General features: G+C 34.3%; 1 protein-coding gene across 5 annotated transcripts in view; it reads right to left on the bottom strand.

The window, feature by feature from the left end:
* Positions 1-22,291, bottom strand: part of CNTN4 (contactin 4) — a 1,178,424-nt gene that overhangs the window by 341,277 nt on the left and 814,856 nt on the right. For all 5 annotated transcript variants that reach the window (XM_031954124.1, XM_031954148.1, XM_031954139.1 and 2 more), the window contains 2 exons: positions 20,279-20,405; positions 11,760-11,935 (listed from right to left, as the gene is read on the bottom strand). In XM_031954124.1, the coding sequence (XP_031809984.1) occupies positions 11,760-11,935; positions 20,279-20,405 (303 nt within the window). The remainder of the gene's footprint in view (positions 1-11,759; positions 11,936-20,278; positions 20,406-22,291) is intronic.

The following is a 22,291-nucleotide window of genomic DNA, read 5'->3' as shown; positions in this document are numbered from 1 at the left end:
TTTAAAATTATCATAAATTCTATTCAATTAAATTTAAATCAATGAGTTAAGTGACTACTAGATGGGGTAAACTGGGAATAAAAACCCCAAAATGAATGAAACTTAGTCTTATGGTACTTAAGATTCTATTGGGAGAAACAACATTGATGTAGAAAATGGAATACAACATATTGCAAACCTAATTCCTTGGGGGTAAGAATAAAGGTACGGCCTAACATAAAAGGGCAGTTTATTAAAAATGGAATCCAAGTTCACATGACATACTAGACGGATAAGATAGAGTGGGAGAAGGACACAAGGGGATCACATATATATTTGCAATATTATCATCAATGGCAGAAATTGTTCAGGAAATTAAAAATCTTTCTAAACTCATCCAGCTAGATTTGAGTTCTTTCAGTCATTCAAGTGAGAATAATTTACTGTTTTGTTGAAGATCATAGCCTTCCATTGATAAACACTTTTGATTTTGCAATCCAAATGTTCCTAAGCTGATTAAATTCTAATTGATCTGAATTTTCACAATTTATTTATTCAAACAGCCATCCATCAGCATTTTATTGCTCAGAAACCAAACTTTGCCTATTTAAGCAGCTTTCTTAATTAAAAATCAGTCAAGCCAATCATGTGTTTGGCTATCTATCAAAACTCCAACTGTCGTCAAGATTTATTGCTTGTTTCACTCTGGCTAAGGAAGACAAACTAATTATTTACTTACAAAAACAATAAAATAAATATTTGAAAGTTATGGGAATGGGAATAATCATCTGTCTTCCAAAACAACCCTATTTTCAAAAATCCCAAGAGGATTATAGTGTGGTATTTATAAATGGAAATATTCATCCATAATCATCTTCATGACCATCAAGATGATGATTATTTGGTTTTTGTATTTGCTATGGATTTTGAAAAGACAACATATTCTTTCATGTTTTTAATCTGGTGAAGATTATCTCTGATTTACAATAAAACAACTTCATTGGAAACAAATATAATTCAAGATTCAGTTCAATTGCATTCCCTTAAAACATACAAACATATTAAAACAAGTTTTTTGGTATCTAGAAAGTGCTGCTTTAGTTGCTAGTAGTGCAAAGAAAAAATCAAAAGATTCCTTGCCTTTAAGAAACATTTATTCTGTTAGGGAGAGGAGATATTTTTACATAAGTAAATCCAAAACATGTACAAAATAATTTTTCCTCATTGGGGAAGGTATTGATGACTCAATGAGTCAGGAATAATCCTGTGTATAGTAGCTCTTGGGTTGAGTCATGAAGGATGGCATAGATACCAAAAGATGTTAAGGAGAGGAGAAGGCTTATAGGCATGGGGAACAACCTTTGAAAAGAATTCAGAGATTGTTATGACAAGCAAAGTAGCAAGTAAGCTACTTTGACTGGAATACAGAATGTGTGAAGGGAATAATGAATTAGAAATAGAAATTATAATCAGATTATAGAGTTTCAAATGGCCAATACAGAAACTCAAATTTCACTCCACAGGCAATAGGGAGCCACTTGACTTTTTGAGCAGTGTAATAACATGTCAGATCCATACTTCAGAATTGTAAATTTAATAGTTATATTGAGGAAGAAGAAAAGAGCTGAGTCATTGAGTCCTACAGATGAATCAGGAAGCTACTCTTAATGCTATTGTCCAGGGCAACATAAAATGGTTGTTTCTAAACAAGGTCACCTGTCTTCAACATTGTTTTTTTGATGTTTTCTTCTATATAAATAATGAGCTGACAGAATTTATGGCATTTTCTGTGGTTTGAAGAAATGAAATAGGACTTAATGAGCCACAGAGACACAGTGCTTGGTATAGACAAGGCAAAGACAGAACAGCTCTTCCAGTTCTGAACAAACTATTGAATTTTCGTTTCATCCTTTCTTTTTTCCTCCATCCTCTTTCCTTCCTTAATTTCATGTTGTTTTGTTTTTTATTTCACTTGTCTCCAAATTCCAGATTAGTACAGGGTCCCAGCATCAAGGTATATTGTTAATAATTCCATTTTTCTTTTATTCCCCAAATAAAAAAAATATGGAGAGCTCAAAGCTATAATTGATATCAAAAACTTTGGGCAGTAAAAAGGACTTCAGATTATATTTTTTTCTTTAAGGACAAAACTAAGATCCAGACAAAGTAAGATGACTTGGCCAAGATCACAGATATAGTGGCAGAAGTAGGACTACAACTCAAGTCTTTTGACTTTCCAGAAAGTTCTTTGCCCATAGTGTTCTGTTTGCTATGTTCCACTCCACTCCACTTCATCATATCGTACCATTTCAGTCTATACTATCCTATGCTATTCTATGTTATTCTGTGCCATCCTATCTATTTTATTCTATTCTATTCCATCCCATCCCATCCCATCTCATCCCTTTCCATTCTAACCTATCTTATTTTATTGTAATTTCCCCCCTATTTTATCCTATCCTATGCTATCATACCTATCATATCTCATATCTCATCCCATCCATCTCATCCTATCCGATCCTATTCTATTCTACCCTATTCTACCCCATCCCATCTTATTCTATCTCATTCTATTCTATTCCATTCATGCTATATTATCTCACAATAAAAAATACTATATCATACCATTCTATACTATGCTAATCAAACCTTTAAAATGGTAGATCTTAAGGGTTTTCCTACTTGAGCTAGGTAACTTGGTTTTGTTAAATGATTTAATTATACTACAAGCAATTTAGAAGTACTTAGTTATGAATTATAATAGTTCAAAGCCTTAGCATGATGGATAGCAGAAGTCTCTGATTTGGCTGATCTGGGCTGCTGTAAAGCAGCTGAACTTCTGTGAAGGAGGCCCCAAGCAATATTTATGAAGCAATCACCCTGACAGACTGATATCTGGAGTTATTAGATTATTCTCTAGGAAGCTGTTCATTATGATCTATGGTAAAAGCACATCTTTCTCAGAAATGAGAGGGGAAATGAAAACAATTTGAGAGTAAGAAAACTGATAATATGTCATTAACTGCTTTGGGGAAATGCAGTTTACCTACCCACATAGTTATTTATCATTAAATATCAATATTCAGAATGTTTTACAACTGAATTGCCCATAAATAGGGAATTTGCATCTTAACTTTTGAAGCAGAAACATTGTTATCAATTATTCTCATTACGGATCCTAAAGCCAATTAAATTAAAATTACAATCCCAAATTTATGCACAATTAAGGTATATAATGTGAGGTTTCAGATGTTAACACTATTTCCAACAATAAGATATTTCTGGTAAGAGTTCCAAAGAACAAAGTAGATGATATATCTAACCAGTGTACATTCCTAGAAACTGGAGCTCAATGGGGACCATGGAAATTATCTATTCCAATCTATTTGTATATACACTAGAACATATATGTGAATGCAAGGCAGGGTAATGTAATGGTTAGAGAGAAGACCTTGATACCCCGAAGATCTGGATTCAAGTCCTGTTTATGACATATACTAGCTGTGTGAGCTTAAATAAATCTTTTAACTCTCAAGAGCTCTAAACATTTCCTTAAAACTAGAAAGAAGCTAAATGAAGCTTTTTTATGCTACCTCTGATATTTTTCTTTAAAAAAAAGCCCTGAAAGGCAACTTGTAAATTCTACTTTTTCCTTACAAAGGAAATAATTCTATCAACTCCCCAAATCCATTTCTTGAACATCACTTATACAGAAAAGACCTGTCTCCTGGGAGAAAATCTGGATCTGTTAGAAGCAAAATAAAGCTGTATTCAAATCTACTTGAGGACTAACAGCCTGTGTCAAACAAGGTAAAATGGAGAAATGAACAACTTGTCTTATGAACTCAATCAAGTTAGACAAGCCACTTAGGCACTCAAGACAATATATCCTCCTTTTCCACAAGAGAAGGCATTGTAATGTGATGTTGTACACATGTTTTTTAATTCACCTAATTTATAAGTGAAAAATTGCCATATTGAGGTAGACAATACAATGACTTTCAAATAGAATTAGATTTGACTGTTGATATGGGTTCTTTATTTTGGTACTATAGTCAATGGAGCACTATCCTCAGGATTAGAAAGATCTGAGTTTGAAACCTGCCTCAAATAATTATTAGCTGTGTGATTCTGGTCAAGCTGCTTAGCCATTTTCAGCTTCAATTTCTCAGTTTTTATAATATAAGAATAGTAATAGTACCTACCTTTCTGGGCTATCATAAAGATTTAAGTGACATGATATAAATTAAAAACAAAAACACTAGCATTTATTAAGTGTGCACTATGTGCCAGGAACTATGTTAAGACTTTTACACATATTTTGTTAACTGATCCTCAGAAGAACTCTGAGAAGTAGTTGCCATTATTGTTATTATTATTTTAATATAATATTTTATTTCCCCCCAATTACATATAATTTTTTTTTGACATTAACAATTGGTTTTGAATTCCAAATTCTCTCTTTTTTCCCCTCCCCCCCCAAGATGGTAAGCAGTCTGATACAGATTATACATGTGCAATCATGTAAAACATTTCCATATTAATTGTTTTATGCAAGATTCAAACAAAAAAAAAGAAAAAAAGGAAAAAATAATAATATGGTGCTATGAATATTAACTTCATTTACCAGAGGAGGGAACTGAGCCAGAGGTTAAGTGATTGACCAGAATCACAAAGTTAGTGAGTTGGAGGCAGTATTTAAATTCAGGTTTTCTTGATTCTTGTTCTAGGTCTTTATCCAGTGTTCTATTTAGCTGCCCCTTTAAAGTATGTAAGGCATTTGCCATCTTTATTGCTCTATGTAAATTATATGAATATTATAATTTTATCTATGTATACTTAACCTTATTACCTTGTCAATATCCACACTTCCTTGTGGAAGAGTAGAGTTACCTATCCACTAGAATCTATCAATCATTTTCAAATTTATAAAGTAGGATAGTTCACACTTTTTGATCTTTTTCTGATGTATACATCTCTTTGCTTGAGTCAAGATAGAAAACAATATGATGAATATGTCTGAAAGGATCAGTCATATCAAATGTCCCACATGTAAAAGCACAATCATTTCATCAGTGAATTCAGCCCAGAGTGGTCCATCCCTAGTAGTGGAAGATTTCAATTCTGCAGGTGAGGATTTAAAACCAAATACTCTTGGAGGAGATTCTATTGCTCTCTATCTTACCTCCCATCCAATAGAAGTAAAGGTAGGTGTTATTATTATGTCATTTTTACAGATATAGAAACTAAGGCAGACAGTATTAAATGACTCACTCACATGACTAATAAGTATCTGAAACCAGATTTGAGCTCAGCTTTTTCTGACTCCAGGCCCAATGTTCTATTTACTGTGACATCAGCTGTCTCTAATTAATATGCATTGATTTAGTGCATGAGCTTTGAGATCTCTCAGCATCTCAGAAACCTTTTTTATTTTAGAAATAGGCTGTAAATCTTTTTAATTATATATCATAGAGAAGCAGTTTAGCTAAAAAAAAAAGTATGCCACTTTTGAATGATCACAATTATTGATGGATTAAAGTAAATAAATACCTTTGGTGAGCTAAGTGATGTCTTTTCCTCAATAACAATCATCATGTTATTGTCAAGGTCCTAGAACACACCCTACTTTTCAGGAACAAGCCAGAAAGAGAATGTTGCACCCCGTTGACCTCTGGGATTCTTCTTGAACCTTCTTCCCCTTCCCCATGGCATTTCTGTTTCATACTTTAGAATATTATTAGGGCAAAATACCAGGCTAACAGGAATGCCCAATCAGATGAAGTGTGTTTTAGTGAAAAATGTGTTCGACTTGATGTCACAGGACCAGGGATTAAATCATGGTTTTATCACTTCCTCTCTGAGAGATAGTCTGGTTTAGTGACTATGACACTGGATCTGCAATAAAGAAGTTCTGGGTTCAAAAACGAAATCAGAAATTTACTAGTCTCAAATCATTTACGTTCTCTAGGCATTCATTTTCTCATTGGTAAAATAAGAAAGTTGGATCATTGGCCTCTTTGATCCTCTCCACCTCCAAATCTATGCTTTTATAGATTTTTGTTATCTTGACCAAGTTACAAATCTCTCCAGACTTCAGTTCTCTAATCATTGAAATGAAGGGATTCAACTAGAAGGGCCTTTAGAAATCCTAAGATTGCTTTAGTTGTCAAAGCACTTTTAAATCACAGACTTGACAGCTGATTGAAAATGAAAATCCTAAGATAGGAGATTCAAAGGCAATGTCAATTTTTAGGAGTTGGATACTTTGAAAGATAGTGGTACCATCATGGGAACAAGGAAATTTTCTTCTGGAGAAATTTAGGAAGTGGTGGATGATAAGGTCCCCTTTGGATATATTGAATTTAAATTGTTAGAAAATATCCATCTGGAATTATGAGAAAGAGAATTTCAGGAGAGAGAACCTTTGGGGGAGTATACAAAGGATAGTGAGAACCACAGTAGATGAGGTAGAAAAAGAATTGGGAGAAAAAATTAATATGGAAATCAAAGAGCAAGAGCATATCTAGGAAAAGATGATGGTCAAAAGTAGACATAGTCAACAGTTGCAAACATGTCAGAGAAAGGTTGATTGAGGCCATTTGACTTGGCATGTCAGAGAAAACTGATAGCTTTTAAGAGAGAGAAGTAGACTGGGATCATAAACTAAGCTAAAAAGAATGAGTGAGCAATGAAGAAATGAAGGCAGTAATCAGTGTAGGCACTTCCTAGAAAATTAGTTATGGAAAGTATGAACTTAAAAGGATAATAGCTTAAGGGGACGAAGGCCAAGACCTGAATCCATTTGTGGACAGAACAAATGGAATCATTATAATCACCAGTAAGATAGAAGGAACCTCAGAGGCAGTCAAATTAATTTCTTTTATTTTATAGTTAAGGAAATTGAGGTCCAGGCAATTCAAGTGACTTTTGAAGATCAGGTGGATAAAAAGCATCATAGATGGTATTTTAACTCGGGCATGGGGAATGAAGAAAAAAAAATTTACATGTTAACTGTATTATACATTTAAAAGGAATAACAAATTGTACATAATAGATTTGCAGTTTTATATGCAATCTTTTAAAAAATTATACTGTTATAGAAATACTTGTTTCATTAGATAAATTATAAAAAAATTTTTAAAAAATTACTTTTACTGCTTTTTTTTTGATAGAGATAGGGATAAATTAAAGATGAGAGAGAGGGACAAGGAAGGTTTAAAGTGGTAATTTCCCAAAGGAAATGGGAAAGGATAGAGTGAAAAAACCTTCCTTTGCCTCCCTTTACACTTATAGAGCGATTATCCTAGCTTTTTCTTTCTTTTCTTTCCTTTTTTTCCTTTTTTTTTTTTTTTGCATTGTAAAACTGCTTTGAAAAGGTTTCTCCATCATCGCTTTACTTACTTTCCATTCTGCTGTTCTTTTCATTTTGGTTTCTATTTCCTAAATTCAATGGAAATCACTCTCCAAGGTTACCAAGGACATCCTAATCACTAAAACCAAAGGAATTTTTCAATCCTCTTTCTTTGTCCTATCTGTAGAATGTCAGACTTCTTCAAGATAATCTCTTCTCCCTTACTTTAAAACAATGGCATTCTTCTGGACTTTCTTCAACCTTTAAAAGTTTCTCTGAGTCTTTCACTATCCCTTTGCCCCCTTCCCAATTCACTTAAGTGAATTTTCTCTGAAGTCCTGTTCTTGTCATTCTTGTCTTCCCCCATCCAGCCCCTCAGAGAAATTTTTCTTAATCCATATTGACTATTACCTTGATGCAATTGATTTCCCAATCTGTTCTTCAGAGTTCCAGTCTCACATCTCCAACTTCCCACAGAATATCTCTATCTTTTCAAACTCAACATTTTAAACATGAGCTAATCTTTTTCACTTAATAGTCTTCCTTCTTATGAATTCACTCTTTTAGAGTATTGCTGTTCATTCAGTCTCCTAGATTTAGAACCTTTTCAAATTCTTCTTTCTCCCTTTCCTCTATTACCAAATTTTGTTATTTTTATCTTTGCAATATCTGTTCTTTTCTCTCTTTTTCCTTTTTAATACCCTAAGTATGGATTCCATTAGCCCTCATCTCAACTAGTGGAGTAACTTACAAACTGCCTCTATTTTCCTTAACTTCTTTCTCCAACCATATTAAAATTGATGTCAGAATTATTTTCAGTATTCTGATCAAACTCTTTCAGTGGCTCTCTTGACTATTGATTCAAGTTTAGGCTCAAAAACCTGCCAGTTGAGGCCCCCTACTTTTTGGTATTACTCTACTTCTCTATGTTTTATATTATTCCTTTCCACATAATTGATGATATAGTCAACTTTAACTATGCATTATGCCGTAAAAACTATGGATTATCACAGTCAATGCTGCTCATTCTCTTCTCCATATACAAAGAATATCTTTTCCTTTTTCTTCACTTATCACCTTTTCAATTTCCTTCAGTCCCTTAGAGACCAAGTCAAGTGATGCTTTTAAAAAGAAATCTTATCTTAGTCTTCCAATCAGCAATGATTTTTGGATTTCACATAGACTTTTGTTTGCTCTTAAATACTACTCATTTATTATTTCTTGTTACAGTCATTGGTCATATTTTTCTATTACACTGTTTGCTCCATGAAGGCAGGAATCAGCTATTTTCTCTTTTTTTCTAATAGTATTTTATTCTTCCAAATACATGTAAAGATATTCTTTTGATATAACTCTTTGTTTCAAAATTCCTTCTTCCTTTACTTTCCCTCTCCCCAAGACAGCAAGCAATTTAATATAGGCTAAATACATGCAATTATCTTAAACATAGTTCTGTATTTGTCATGTTGTTCAAGAAAAATCAGATCAAAAGAGAAAAAAAACAGGAGAAAGAAAAAAAAGCAAGCAACCAACAACCAAAAGGTGAAAATACTATGCTTTGATTCATATTCAGTCTCCATAGTTCTCTCTCTGAATGTAGATGGCATTTCCCATCCCAAATCTATTGAAATTGCCTTGAGTCACTATATTGTTTAAAAGAGCCAAGTCTATAACAGTTGATTATCACTCGACCTTGCTGTTACTGTGTACAGTGTTTTTTGAGGAACCAGTTATTTTCTAAACACTACATCTCTCTCACGGCCTACTGAGGCCTACCTTGCACAGAGAAGATACTTAAATATTTGTCAAACTAAAAGGAGGCACAGTACTGAGTATTGGCCAATTAATCAATGTCAACTCAAACATTCTTTATTTGGGTTCTGTCTTACTAAATGTTTTTATCAGTGATTTGGATAAAGAATTGCAAGTCATGACTATCAAATTTGCAGGTCACATAATGCTGGAAGGCATAACAAAAATATTTATTGTATGATAGAATCAAAAGTTCTGATTATCTCTATGAGCTGAAATAAGAGGCAAAAAATGATTAACTATAGTTCATGAATCATAATCTTGATGGGATTTAATAGAATATTAAATATTGAACTGAATTTAAGTAAAGAAAAAATAAATTCATACAAATATAGGATAAAACTATGTCAGTTATGAGCTGTATCACTCGAAGGAGTTCACATACTGATGATATCATAGGACTTAACATACTGACTTACAGTCCTACTCATTCTGCCAAGATAGCATACTATCAAAGAAAGATGGTTGAACTTGACATCTAAGAGACCTGACAATGGAGCAGAGCTGACTTTGAGTCAAGAAATGGAAGAAACTGAGGAGTTTGGATTCACATCAATTGTATGTGGGAGGTTATAACATATCAAATTGTTTTGGTGAGGGATTCTGTTAAAACAATATGTTTCAGTGGAAAGAGGACTGAATTTGGAGTCAGAGGATACTGGTGCAAGTGATGACTCTGTCATTTACTACTTCTGTGACCTATGTCTAGTCACTTAGGCTCTGGTTTTCTCATCCATAAATGGATGGGCAAGGGTAGGGGGCTGGACTATATGACATCAAATTCCATTCTATATCTACATCTACAATACACCATGCTAGTCAAATTACATTCAAGGCATTGTGTTTTATACTGGCAATCCTGTTTTAAGACAGTTCTGTTAATTACTACCTGTGTAACATTGGATATATCATTTAACTTTCCTAGCTCTCAATTTTTCTTTTATGTAAATGAGAGGGTGGTTGACGTGATAACTTCGAAGGTCCCTATAAGCAATAAATTTTCTTGTAATCCAGGCCTAAATTTGCCAAATCAACAGGCATTTATTAAACATCTACTAAATGCCAAGAATGGTAGACAGAAAAAATGGTATGATAGCCTTTGCCTTGAAAGAAATTACATAAAACTGGTATTCATTCATTCTTTTGACAAACATTTATTATGAGATAGTATGGATCAAAACTGGTATACACTGGAAATACAAAGATGTAAATTAAACAAGCTACAATTTAATTAAAATTAAATTAAAATTAATTAATTAATTAATTAAATTAATTTAATTAAAATTAAATTAAATTAAAGCTACAAGAGGAAGGGTTAAAGGATCTGATGAGACATATAGTTTGGAGAATGAGACAAGGGTGACAGGCAATCTGCTAATTTTGGAAAGAATGTCATGTGGCAGAGATATTAGATTCTTAGTAGCCTCGGGACAGGAATAGGATCAATGGGTGAAATTTGTCAAGGAGATTTTTTTTGGTCATTTAAAGAAGAAGTTTCTAATTATTAATATTATTTAGAAAGGGAATAAGACAGAATGTGTAGAAGTATGTGCAGGATAAGTACCTGTGAAGGACATAGTGTAGAATTCTTGTTTTGTGTGGGAGATAGGATGGTGACCACTAAGATTCCTCATAACTCTAAACTCCTATGACTCTTTATCTTCATATTTTCAAATTGCTTTTGAGATTTAGTTCTTATTATAAAATACAAGATTGTGTTTTGGAGTTACATTATATACAGATTAAGAAATTGCTTAATGATTGGATTTTTCCTATGTAGCTTTCAGTCATATTATCCTCCTATCAATTGCTGCTCCTAAGAATATTTAGAGGCAATATCTTAGCAGACATCCACAAATAATATAATCCTGAAATTCATATATACATACAATTTAGAAAATTCATTTCTTGGTTAATGAAAATGCATCTGAATGACAATAATAGATAAGTATTGGATATTAGTTATATTTGATGTTGTGTTCCCCAAAGAGGCTTTCATTAATGAGAATGTTCTGCAATGTTATTGCTACTAGACTTTGCAATTATAATACTTTTAGCATTAGAAGACTACCAAAGGAGCCTGGATGTTATATTAGGAAAATCCTAATCAGAAATCTTAAACAGAAAACCCATTTAAAAATGTGGCTGAACCTTTAATTTCTACTGGATCTGCTGAAACGAAGGCTACCCTTGTCACACCTGTTTGTAGAATCTATTATTCATTTACTATTTCAAAATATAGTTTGTGTGTGTTTGCATCTTTAAAGCATGAACAACCATCACTGCTTAGTGATTAAAATAGTTATATACTATTCTCAGCTACCAGGTGGCTTTCCTCACTCCCTAGCTGGATACGAAGCACATACAAAGCAACACACCACCAAAATATCTCAACACTCATAAAAATAGAACTTCTCTTCCCACTCAGATTTGACAAATTATCCTACAAATCATGATATTTTCCAAATAAAATAAGACATTTTAGAAAATAACATTATACAACAAATTAAAAAAATATGTGTCTTCTTTTTAAAGGAATGGTTTCTACTGTTTCTTGGCATAATGATACAGAAATGCAATACTGTTTTTGCCACGTGATTTAATTGCTACTTACAAGCAAACTGAAGTTTTGCTTCCTTGCTCACAATTGTTCCAAATGAGTTTGTTGCTATGCACTGGTATGTTCCAGCATCTTGGGTTTTATTGGGGTTATTGATCAACAAGCTGCCTTCAACCACACTGTAGCGGAAATCCATACCAATGTCAACATCTGTTCCATTTAACTTCCACCTATGGTAGAAAAATGCCAGTAGATAAATTCTTATAATATTAATCAATATTTCTGAATTGTCTAAAACAGGAAATATAAATAGCACAGAATACCATTTCTGATCTTTTTAATCCAATTTGAAAATTCAAACTGCATTACTCAACCGTGGCAAAATCCTTATATTTCCTGACCAAGCAATATGTTTAATAGGATTCAATGTCATTTTAAACAATTGTATTTATGACTAGGTAATATGCTAGACGTTGTATGATATCTTCAATATCATTTATAATTTCTAAGGATTTAATATTGCATTTTTCTGAATAGTTATAATTGCAATATGTTGCAGCTTACAATAAAATATTAAGCAATTATGCAATAATAATAGCTCACATTTGTAGAATCAATAAATAAGCATTTACTAAGCACTTATTATATGCCAGGAACCTAAATACTTTAAGTTTTACAAAGTGTTTTCATTATAATAGCTTTGCAACACATTTAGTTCAAGTATTATTGTTATTTGAATTTTAAAGATGAGGAAATTAATATTTTGACATTAAATCTTCCAAGAATCCTTGAACTATGACATGTAATAATTGGAACTTGAATCCAGATTTTGTGACTCAATGATTCTTACTAGTCTAGGTGACCCATTGCAAAGAAATTAAATCCCAGTTCATAGCAATGCATTTAGAAGATCTGGGTTTCAATGGAGTCTCCAATACTTAGAGCTGGTTTGGCCCTGGGCAATCACTGTTCTTGCTGGGGCTTGTACTTCTCATTTGTAAATTAAGGAGTCAATGAAAAGTAGAGTTTCTCTTAGTTTTTCATCCAGCATATTATAATTTTTGAATATTTGATTAAACTGAAAATTTGTTTCAGATATATAGGAGGTAAGACTGACACGGATATTAAAGATCACTCAGTCCAAAGTTCACATTTTTGAAATGAAAAAAAAAAAACACCTGAGGTTCAGAGAAGTAATTGCCCAAAGTCACAAACCAAATAAATGCCAAAAGACAGGCTATGAAAACCAGTTCAGTAAGCTCAGCCCATAATACAACTAAAAAATAACCTCTCTGTAAAAGAGTGGGTCTATATTGAATTTGGAGTAAGCCTGCTCAATCATATGTCAATTTGATGAATTACTGAGGAACCATGGGCAAAATATGTATCTACTATTGTTTTTAGTTCTGTGGTTAATTACTCTTCCAAATATCATATTCTAAGCCCTCCAGTACTTTAATGCAGAAGCTGCTAAATGTGTTATCCTGATTGCGGCTCCACTCTACTTGAATTGTTTCTTTCTGGGTACTTGCAATATTTTCTCCTTGACCTGGGAGTTTCAGAATTCTATAACATCCCGAGGAATTTTCATTTTGGGATCTCTTTCAGGGGTCATAGGTGAATTCTTTCCATTTCTATTTTACCCTTTTGTTCTAGAATATCAGGATAGTTTTCCTTAATATTTTCTCGAAAGATGATGTCCAGGCTCTTTTTATGATCATGACTTTCTGATAGAGCAATAATTTTTAAATGATCTCTCCTTGATCTATTTTCTAGGTCAGTTGTTTTTCCAGTAAGATATTTCACTATTTTTTCTATTTTTTCATTTTTTTAGGTTTTCTTTTATTGCATCTTAATTTCTCATAAAGTCATTAGCTTCCATTTGCACAAAATCAAATTTTAATTTTTAAGGAATTATTTTTCTCTGTGAGCTTTTGTACCTCTTTTCCTAATTGACCATTTTTTCTTTTTAAGGAAATTTTCTCCTCATTAATCTTTTGTATTTTCTTTTGTAGTTCTCTCAATTCTTTCTCTAAGTTTTCCTCTATCTCTGGTACTTGATTTTCAAAGTCCTTTTTGAGCTCTTCTATGCCCTGAGCCCAATTCTTATTTTTCTTGGAAGCTTTGGATATAAGATATTTAACTTTGTTATCATCTCAGTGTGTGTTTTGATCTTCTTTGTACCATCATAATTTTCAATGGTCAGAAACTTTTTTGTTTTCTGCTCATTTCCCCAGCCTATTACTTGGCTTTATACTCTTTATTAAAGTGGGGATCTGTTTCCAGGGTGGAAAGTGCACTGTCTCAAGCTTCAGGGGTTTTGTGCAAATATTTTTGGAAATCCTATCAGGAGTTTGACCACAAGCATTTCTTTTCTCTTCTGGAGCTGTTACAAATATCCCACCCCATTGTAGTGCAAGATCTAGTGTCCTGGCCTGGGCTGGGACTCTGCTGACCGAAGTTGAGCTGAAATCACATATCAGACTTCCACCTCATTGCCACAGACTCTCTCCAATGACCTTCTGAATCTTCTCTGGTGTCCCAGGGCTAAGAAGGCCTCCAGTATTGTTGATGATTCAGAGGTCCTACCTTGCCTTCTCTGCAGTCTGGCTGGAGCTGGGGTTGGGCATGCACTGGGATTGTGCACTGGAATCTCACTCTGGTAACACAGACCTTTCCTGCTGATCTTGCAGGTCTTCTTTGGTGTCTCTGGGCCGAGAAGTCTGGCAGCTACCAGTACTGTTGGCAATTCAGAAGTTGGACATGGGCTGGGTGGGGCTGGGGCTGCATGTTGGACTCTAAACTTGGAGTCACAGACCTTTTCTGCTGAGCTTCTAAGATGCTTTTGGCCTGAAAATGTTCTATCTATTTTGGGGGTTATGTGATGCTCTAATGTGCTTAGATTCATTACTTAAAATAATTTGGAGCAGTTTGGGGGGAGAGGTTGGACAAGTTCCTACCTTTATTCCACCATCTTGGCTTTACCTCCAAGAAGCTTACTTTCTAATATACTAGTAGGGGTATGAATATGTATGTGCGTGTGGGGGAGGACACGCAACATTTTTATAACTCTATACAAGACACATACTGAATATTGGAAGGAGTTTTATAATAAAATGAGCATTAGATGCTGACCTTTTCTTTAAAATTAATCAGTAAACCAACATTTATTTATCACCTACAATAGGCCAGGTACAGTGCTGAGCACTTGGGATTCAAAGAAAGACAAAAGACAGTCCCTGATCTCAATCTCAAGCAGCTCACATCTAATAGGATGAAAATAGTTTTCACTTGCCAGAGCTTTCCCAATAGCCTCCACCCAAGCTCTCACTTCAGACAATAACCGACCAATTCAGTATGACAATTCTGAAAACTCATTGAAGTAACTGCAACATAATATGAGCTGTGATTAGAGTTTGGGACTTAAAATTGGTATCCCCATCAAGAAAGCAGTGAGGAAGTAATGAGCATAACTTTATTGGTCTGTCTATACTGGTCCTTCTATAGAAAATGGTATGTAGAAGGCATTTTTGATCTGCTTGATTGTTTTATATACAAATAGCAAAGAACAATTTTTATATGTAAATAGTAAAGAGAATTATATTTGGAGAAAAATTGTTTTCTGTCTAATTCTCTAGTACAAAACCTTGCAAGTTCTTCTGTGACAATGTAATCCCTGTTCATTTTTAACATGCCCTAAATTCAGTTTCTTATTTGAGAATTAAAAAAAAAAACACAATCCAACAACCTCTTGAAAAATTGCCTACTTTCTTTGCAGTCTGTATTATGCTTCATGGGCACCAGCACTTCAGAAACAATGCAGATATGATGGCACAGGTGGAGATGCCCTCCAGCCATGACATGCTAACAGAATGCATGGGCAGATTCATCAGTCTCCTGGGGAACCCACCCACTGTTGGGGTCAGGCTTCATGGGAGTCCTTTCTTTGTGAAGTTCTAGATACAGACAGAAATGTTCTTAGAAGAGAAGAATTGCTGCCAGTTGGACCCCCTCTCTCTATAAACTATTTCAACTTGACTCAATGAAAAAAAAACCTGGCTGATTTGAGCTTTTTGTTTCCAGGTTCAACTGGGTGCCGATGTCACAGAGGAAAGTGGATATACCATGGAGCTCAAACTTCAGCTAAGGACTTGGAGTGTCTCTCCCTGAAGGGCCCATGTAGAGACTGGGTGAATGATGTCACACATCCTTAGGGATGTGATTGCTGTCTGGAACGTTGGTGAGTCAGAACTGCTTCATCTTCCTTGGCCTTGGGTCAACCCTTTACAAAATCAAGGGGATAGGAACAATAGAAAGGAAAGTTCAATGGAGAGAAGAGTACAATATGGAAGGGTCAGATGGGGTGTCTGCAGAGGAAGCCTGACTGCAGAACCCTGCCGAGTAGATAACCTTGGGCTCTGTTCTAGCAGTGCCTTCCTTCCCTTCTCAAAGTCAACCAGAAGACTGAAATGCTGAGGGAAGAAAGACACTGATACAGGATAAACGACATCCTCCATTCTTTTCCCATGATCTTTGCCTTCCCCAGAATAATTTTTACATTTTTAAAAAAGTTCATGCAGCCGCCAGCCCTCCTTCTATAAAATCTGTAGGAGAAAATGAATGAAAGGCCCCAGGTTCCTCAGTTCACCTTTCTATTTGCATTTCATCAAAAATTTTCTTTCTTGACTTTCTTCCTGGTGGGCCTTAAAGAAATAATAGTCTTTACATTATATTCTTCCTGTTAAATAATAAGGTAAAGTCCTACTATTGAATAATGTTAAGTTGTCACAGCACTATTAACTAAAGGGCATTACTGGAGAATTGAAGAAAAGCATCTAGAGAGTGTCAGCTTCAAGTAGATCATTTCCCCCATCATGTATTTTATTTTCTTTTACCTTTAAAGCATGAAAAGATGAAGATGATTCTATAGATCTGGAAATGAGCTTTCTCTACATACAAACACGGAAAGCATCTGTATTTTTGCCAGTTTTGGGAAAGCTTCAACAAGTTTTTCTTAATAGAGAGTGGCTTGAAGCATTTTGAAAAATGAAGTGACTTTATAATATCAAAGAATCACAGGTCCAGAACAGGAAGAGACATTAAAGATCACCCAGTTTAATCCTTTCCTTTTTAGAGGTTCAGAAATTGAAGCTCAAGGGGATTAAGTAGACTGGTTACACAGTCTAATTAAGAAAATGTATTCTGTGTAGATATGATCAGAAGTTAAGCTTCCCAATGGAGGAAGCTTTTCTAGAATACAGGAACCAATGATACATCTTGGTATTACATTGAGAAGGAAGGATAATTATTATATTAGCTTATTTAGGTTTTCCAGTATAATAAACAACTAATTAATTAGCTGATTGATTTCATAAATCCTGGTGATAAAATGAAAACATGAAAATGAAAATGCCCTCAAAGAGTTTACATTCTTTTTTTTTGAGATAAATAGCATATATACATATAGTAACATACATACAAAATACTTAGGGGAAATGGAGCACTAATAACTGTGAGGATCAGGAAAGGCCTTGTGTAGAAGGGGAAGAAAGTAAGGGATTCTTTGAGGCAGAGATGAGGACATTCCAGGTCTGAATGATAGATGAAAAAGGCAGAGATGGGACAGGAATTGTTACAAATGAGGAAGATCAAGTAAGTCAGTTTAGCTGGGACATAGAGTATATGACAAGGAATAACACCTTATCAACCTAGAGAAGCAGCCCTTCATATTAGGGTTTTCAAGGCCAGGTGGGTTTGTATTTTCTCCCAAAGACAAAGGAGTCCTTTTTGAACAAGGGCCCGAAATGTTCCCACATTGATGGGAGAGAATGTCAGATGAGTGTCCTCTCAAAGGCTCAGTCTCAGAAATACCTTTACATTATAGATATGCCTGTTCCAGAAACCTGCCCCCAATTAACAGGGTGGTAACAAATATAGCTACAACACCCCATTGAACATGGTTAGGGATATTTAGAAATAATGCAATACTTTTCTGGCTACTTTCCTATGGGTGGATCACTGAAGGACACATAGAGACATATCCAGATCAGGGAAATAATTAGCAATCCTCTGTAGTTCAGTTTTGCTTTTTGTTCACACCAAGTAAACAGGAATCAAGACTTTCCATAAGCAAACGATCATATGACTATAGCTGGAAGAGTGGATAGAGAATTAGATTGGGAGTTTGGAAGAATTGGGTTCAAATATCACTCCTGACACTTATCTGTGATGTGGCTCTGGGCCAATCATTTAGCATTTTTGTCCCTCAATTTTCTCATTTTTAAAATGAAGCCTTAGACATGATGGTATCTAAGGTCCCTTTTAGCATTGATAGGAGAGATTGCTGTTCAGTAATGCTTATTGATTTAAAGAGAAACAGCTGTCCAGCACTTAACATAGAAAGTTATAATGATACAGACTGGACAAAGATACTAGAGTAATGCAGATTGTTACCTTCTCTGCAATATAGGTCATTTGCCTAGAATACTAAAAGGTTAGATGAGTTTTTCAGATATCCTGGAGCAGTATGGCATAGTAGATTGTGAACCAGCTGGACATTTAAAAGGAAAAAAAAGCACTGGATTTCTTTCCCTCACAGAGCATACATTCAAATAGAAAACTATCCATGTTAAAAACACTATACTTTTTGCAGCTGAGGAGGTAAAGGGGTCTGAGGGAGACTGGGAAAGACCTTTTGCAGAAGTTAATATCTGAAAAGATTCTTGAAAGAAACAAAAAATCCTAAATGGTGGAGTTGGGTAAGAAAACATTTTAGACATGGGGGATAGCCAGGTCAAAGTCGTAGAGACAGATACAAACCAAAGTTTGTGGTCTAGGTTGAATAGAGCTCATCAAGAGGAACAGAAATCTCCACAGCATAACTTCCTTGATACTTTGATACTTTGATCTGAGTCATCTCTGCATGGGGACCTACTCCCAAAGTACAGATTCCAACTTAACCCACTCCGATGTATCTCCTGTGACTCTTTTCCTTTTTATTTATATTATTATATTTATTACATAATATCATTTTCCCTATTTCTAAAAGTTCTCCACAGGGGTCCCATCCAACATAGCACAAGCTTCCCTTTAGATCTCTTATATAATGTGGGTAGCTGTGGACCTTTCAGGTCAAACCTTGCTCTTGTTATGTGAACAGGTCACCTTTTTTTTTTTCCAGTCTGTGGTGAGATATTTTACAAGCCCTCAGCATAATTATTAATTGGAAATTTTCTGCAACTCACTCATATCCACCATATCTCACAACTTTGATTCTTTAGACTGGCATTCCCCGACTCCCAGTCATGTCTAGAATCACCAAAAGAATATAAGATGTAAAAATAGGATTTTATTTCAAAGAGAAGTTTATAGTCACTAAAAGTACTGTGCAACTTCCCAAAGACAATCTACTTTTCTTTTCCACTTAGAAGCAGAATGGTGAGCATATCTGGAGACAGAACACTTGGATTTGAATCTCTTTGGGTCTGTGTCTTCATCTATGAAATGAGGCAATTGTATTATATGGCTACTGAGATCCTTTCCAGCTCTAAACTGATGATGATGATGACTTTCTCCAATTCTGGAGCTAGATTATTGCCTATCTATATCTGTACAAGATTCTCCCTCTCCTTTTCTCTCCTCCCTTCTCTTCTCCCTTCCCCTCTCCACCCTTTCCTCTTCTTCCCTTTCTCTCTTTGGATGTTTCTCTTTGTTTCACTTTATCTCTATCTTTGAGTCTTGGTTTTGGTTTCTGTCTCTGGATCTGTCTGTCTGTCTCTCTTTCTCCCTCCCCCAATTCTGGGTTGTTCATTCAATTGCAGATCATAGTTTGGACAATAGTTATTTTTCATCTACTTGATCTTTCCTATATGGATAATTTAAGTGATTATGTATCTATTTTATCTCCTTTCTGGGATTATTTTTATTGCTATTGTATCTTCAGATTCTACCACAGTATTTGATACACAGTGAGTGCTTAATCAATGTTTACTTATTGTTCAGTGATTGACTCATCTTTTGATTTTTTTCCACAAGCAACTCTTCAAGACTAAAACTTACCCAATAACTAAAAAACTTACTTACAAAAACTTTCTATACTGCTGAAATAATGCATGAACACACACACACACACACACACACACACACACACACACACAGAGCCATGCATATACCTTACTATAGGTGGTCCCAAAAGTCTTGGTACAATTCAAGTTTTAATAACTTTGAATGCACTAAGACCTTTGGGATATCTTGTATAAGATATATCTTTTTCTATATATGTATCCATTATCTGTAAGTAATCTGTGTATATACATGTGCATATATAGATTTACATACATATGATTTTTATGTGTATAAGTATACATTTATTCATCATATAGTTTGTATATTTTCATCTTGTCTACATATATATTTTACACATTGTAGGTGATGAATACCAGATGTGAATATTTATGTTCATTGTAATATACATTATATAAATATACGAGTATAATATTCACATATAAGTGGTCAATAAATATTTTATATGGTAATAAGACTAACTGGTAACCTTAGCTTTAAACTCAACAAACCTGATAAGTGGTTTGGGATTCCCCTTAACTTCACAATTCAATTTCACTTTCTTCTCCTCTGAATCCAATGGGAACATCACATGGCTTGGTTCGTGGATGAAAATTGGTCCGTGCAGTGTATTGTCATCTGAAATTAGAAGAGAAAATACCAAAGAGTGAAGCCCCAATTTGAATTTAAATGAAACTGGGAAATAAGCATCAAAATCACACAGGCTGTCTTAGCCACTTGATAAGAAGCAGTCTTTTGAGGAATCATCCAGATGAGATTGTGAGATAATCATGGGAAGAGAGAGGGGAAGTTAAATTAGCATTTATACAGTGCCTACTATGTGTCAGGGCATGGGATCAGGAATTTCACAAATATTATTTCAATTGATTCTCAAAACAATCTTGAAAGGCAGTTTTTGTTATTATTCTCATTGTATAGTTGAGGAAAATGAGAACTGTGGATAACTCTATTTCGTCCTGCAAATGTATTTCACCTTTGCCCATTAAACATAGCATTATTCATTTCTTTCATCTCTCCTGTTCTTTGTTAAAAAAAAAAAACACTCAAGAGGAAAAGGACCCTGTGCCCAAAGCTCAACTTCAAATTATTCTTCAGCAAGTTTTTTTTTTTCCATTATTCACAGAAGGATTTTTTTTTCTATTGCTATCTCTTCCTTTAAAGGAGTTATATAGCTTTTTTATTCACTGATATTCTTTGACTTGACTTTCATACATGTATGCTCAAGTTATTTGCAAGCAATTCTTTCTCTCAAACACCTTATAACTCTTCCTTCTTCAAATGCAACTCTCCATTTGGAGACTCTGAAATTGGGTAAAGGATTTCTTGGAAGTATAGTGTGAGTATATGTGGTTTCAAGACTCAAGGTTGTAGCCCAGAGCACATATGCTGTTGTGACCAACACATAGCTAAATGAGAATGTGTAATTTAATATTTATACTTCTTTTCAATGTAGTTGTTCTACATTTTAATGATAAAGAAAAAAATGCTATCTTCCATTCAGAATAAATTGTGACCTTCATTAAAATCACACCTGAATGATTTATTGTGCCATGTTCTTTAAAAATATTCATGCTCAGAAATTAAAATTTGGGAAATTGAATGGCATAGAGAAAAAAAAGTGCTGCTTTGGAATCAGTGGACTTGGATTCAATATAAAAATAATCTTTGAGTATGACCATGTATAAGATATTTAAGTTTTCTTGGCTTCAGTTTTCCCATCTCTAAAATTAGGAGACTGGATGTGATGATCCCTCAGGTCTCTTCCAGTTCTACATCTAAACTCCTTATCAAATTAAAAAGGTTTTTAGGATATGTTTAGTGATGGATTTTATGTCTGTCATCCAGAAATGAGTTTAGCAAGGTCAAGGTCAGAGAGACCTATCTCCAGAAGGTAGTCTGCCAGATACTGAATACTTTTGACAACAGCGACTTGAAAAATTTTTACAATGATGGATAGGAGCTGAGACTTGCATCCAGGGAGGGAATATCTACTGATAGAATCAAAATTCTTGGAAGTATTGAGTTATAAATAACAGAGATTCTCTAAAGTGTTGATTTTCTGTTGGTTAACTACCTTAATGCTTATAAATTGTTATTGTCACAAAAGAAGCCATATTATTTAATTTCTATGTAAGGAAATGCATGATCTCTCTTGCAGGGGTTTTGGGGCTCACAAATTCCAAACAGAATAGAGGCAAGATTACATCTTTAGGTAGAGAACACAGATATCATTATTTTTTAATTTTCAAAATCAACCCTTTTTTTCCCCTAAAGATGAATTTCTTTCTATTTCTTTAAAGCCTTTAAAATATCTACGAGTGCTGGTGGGATGGTACAAGAAAAAAATCCCATTTTGTACAACTATCCAAAGGGCAGTTAGGTAACACAGTGAATAGAAGCTCAAGTCTGGAGTCAGAAAGATCTGAATTCAAAACTGGTACCAGAAACTTACTAGTTATGTGACCATTAACTCCGATTCAGAAAAGAATTGTTAAGTTCAAACA

Source organism: Sarcophilus harrisii, chromosome 1, assembly GCF_902635505.1.
Source record: "Sarcophilus harrisii chromosome 1, mSarHar1.11, whole genome shotgun sequence".
NCBI lineage: Eukaryota > Metazoa > Chordata > Mammalia > Dasyuromorphia > Dasyuridae > Sarcophilus > Sarcophilus harrisii.
This window is presented reverse-complemented; position numbering and strand designations above follow the sequence as displayed.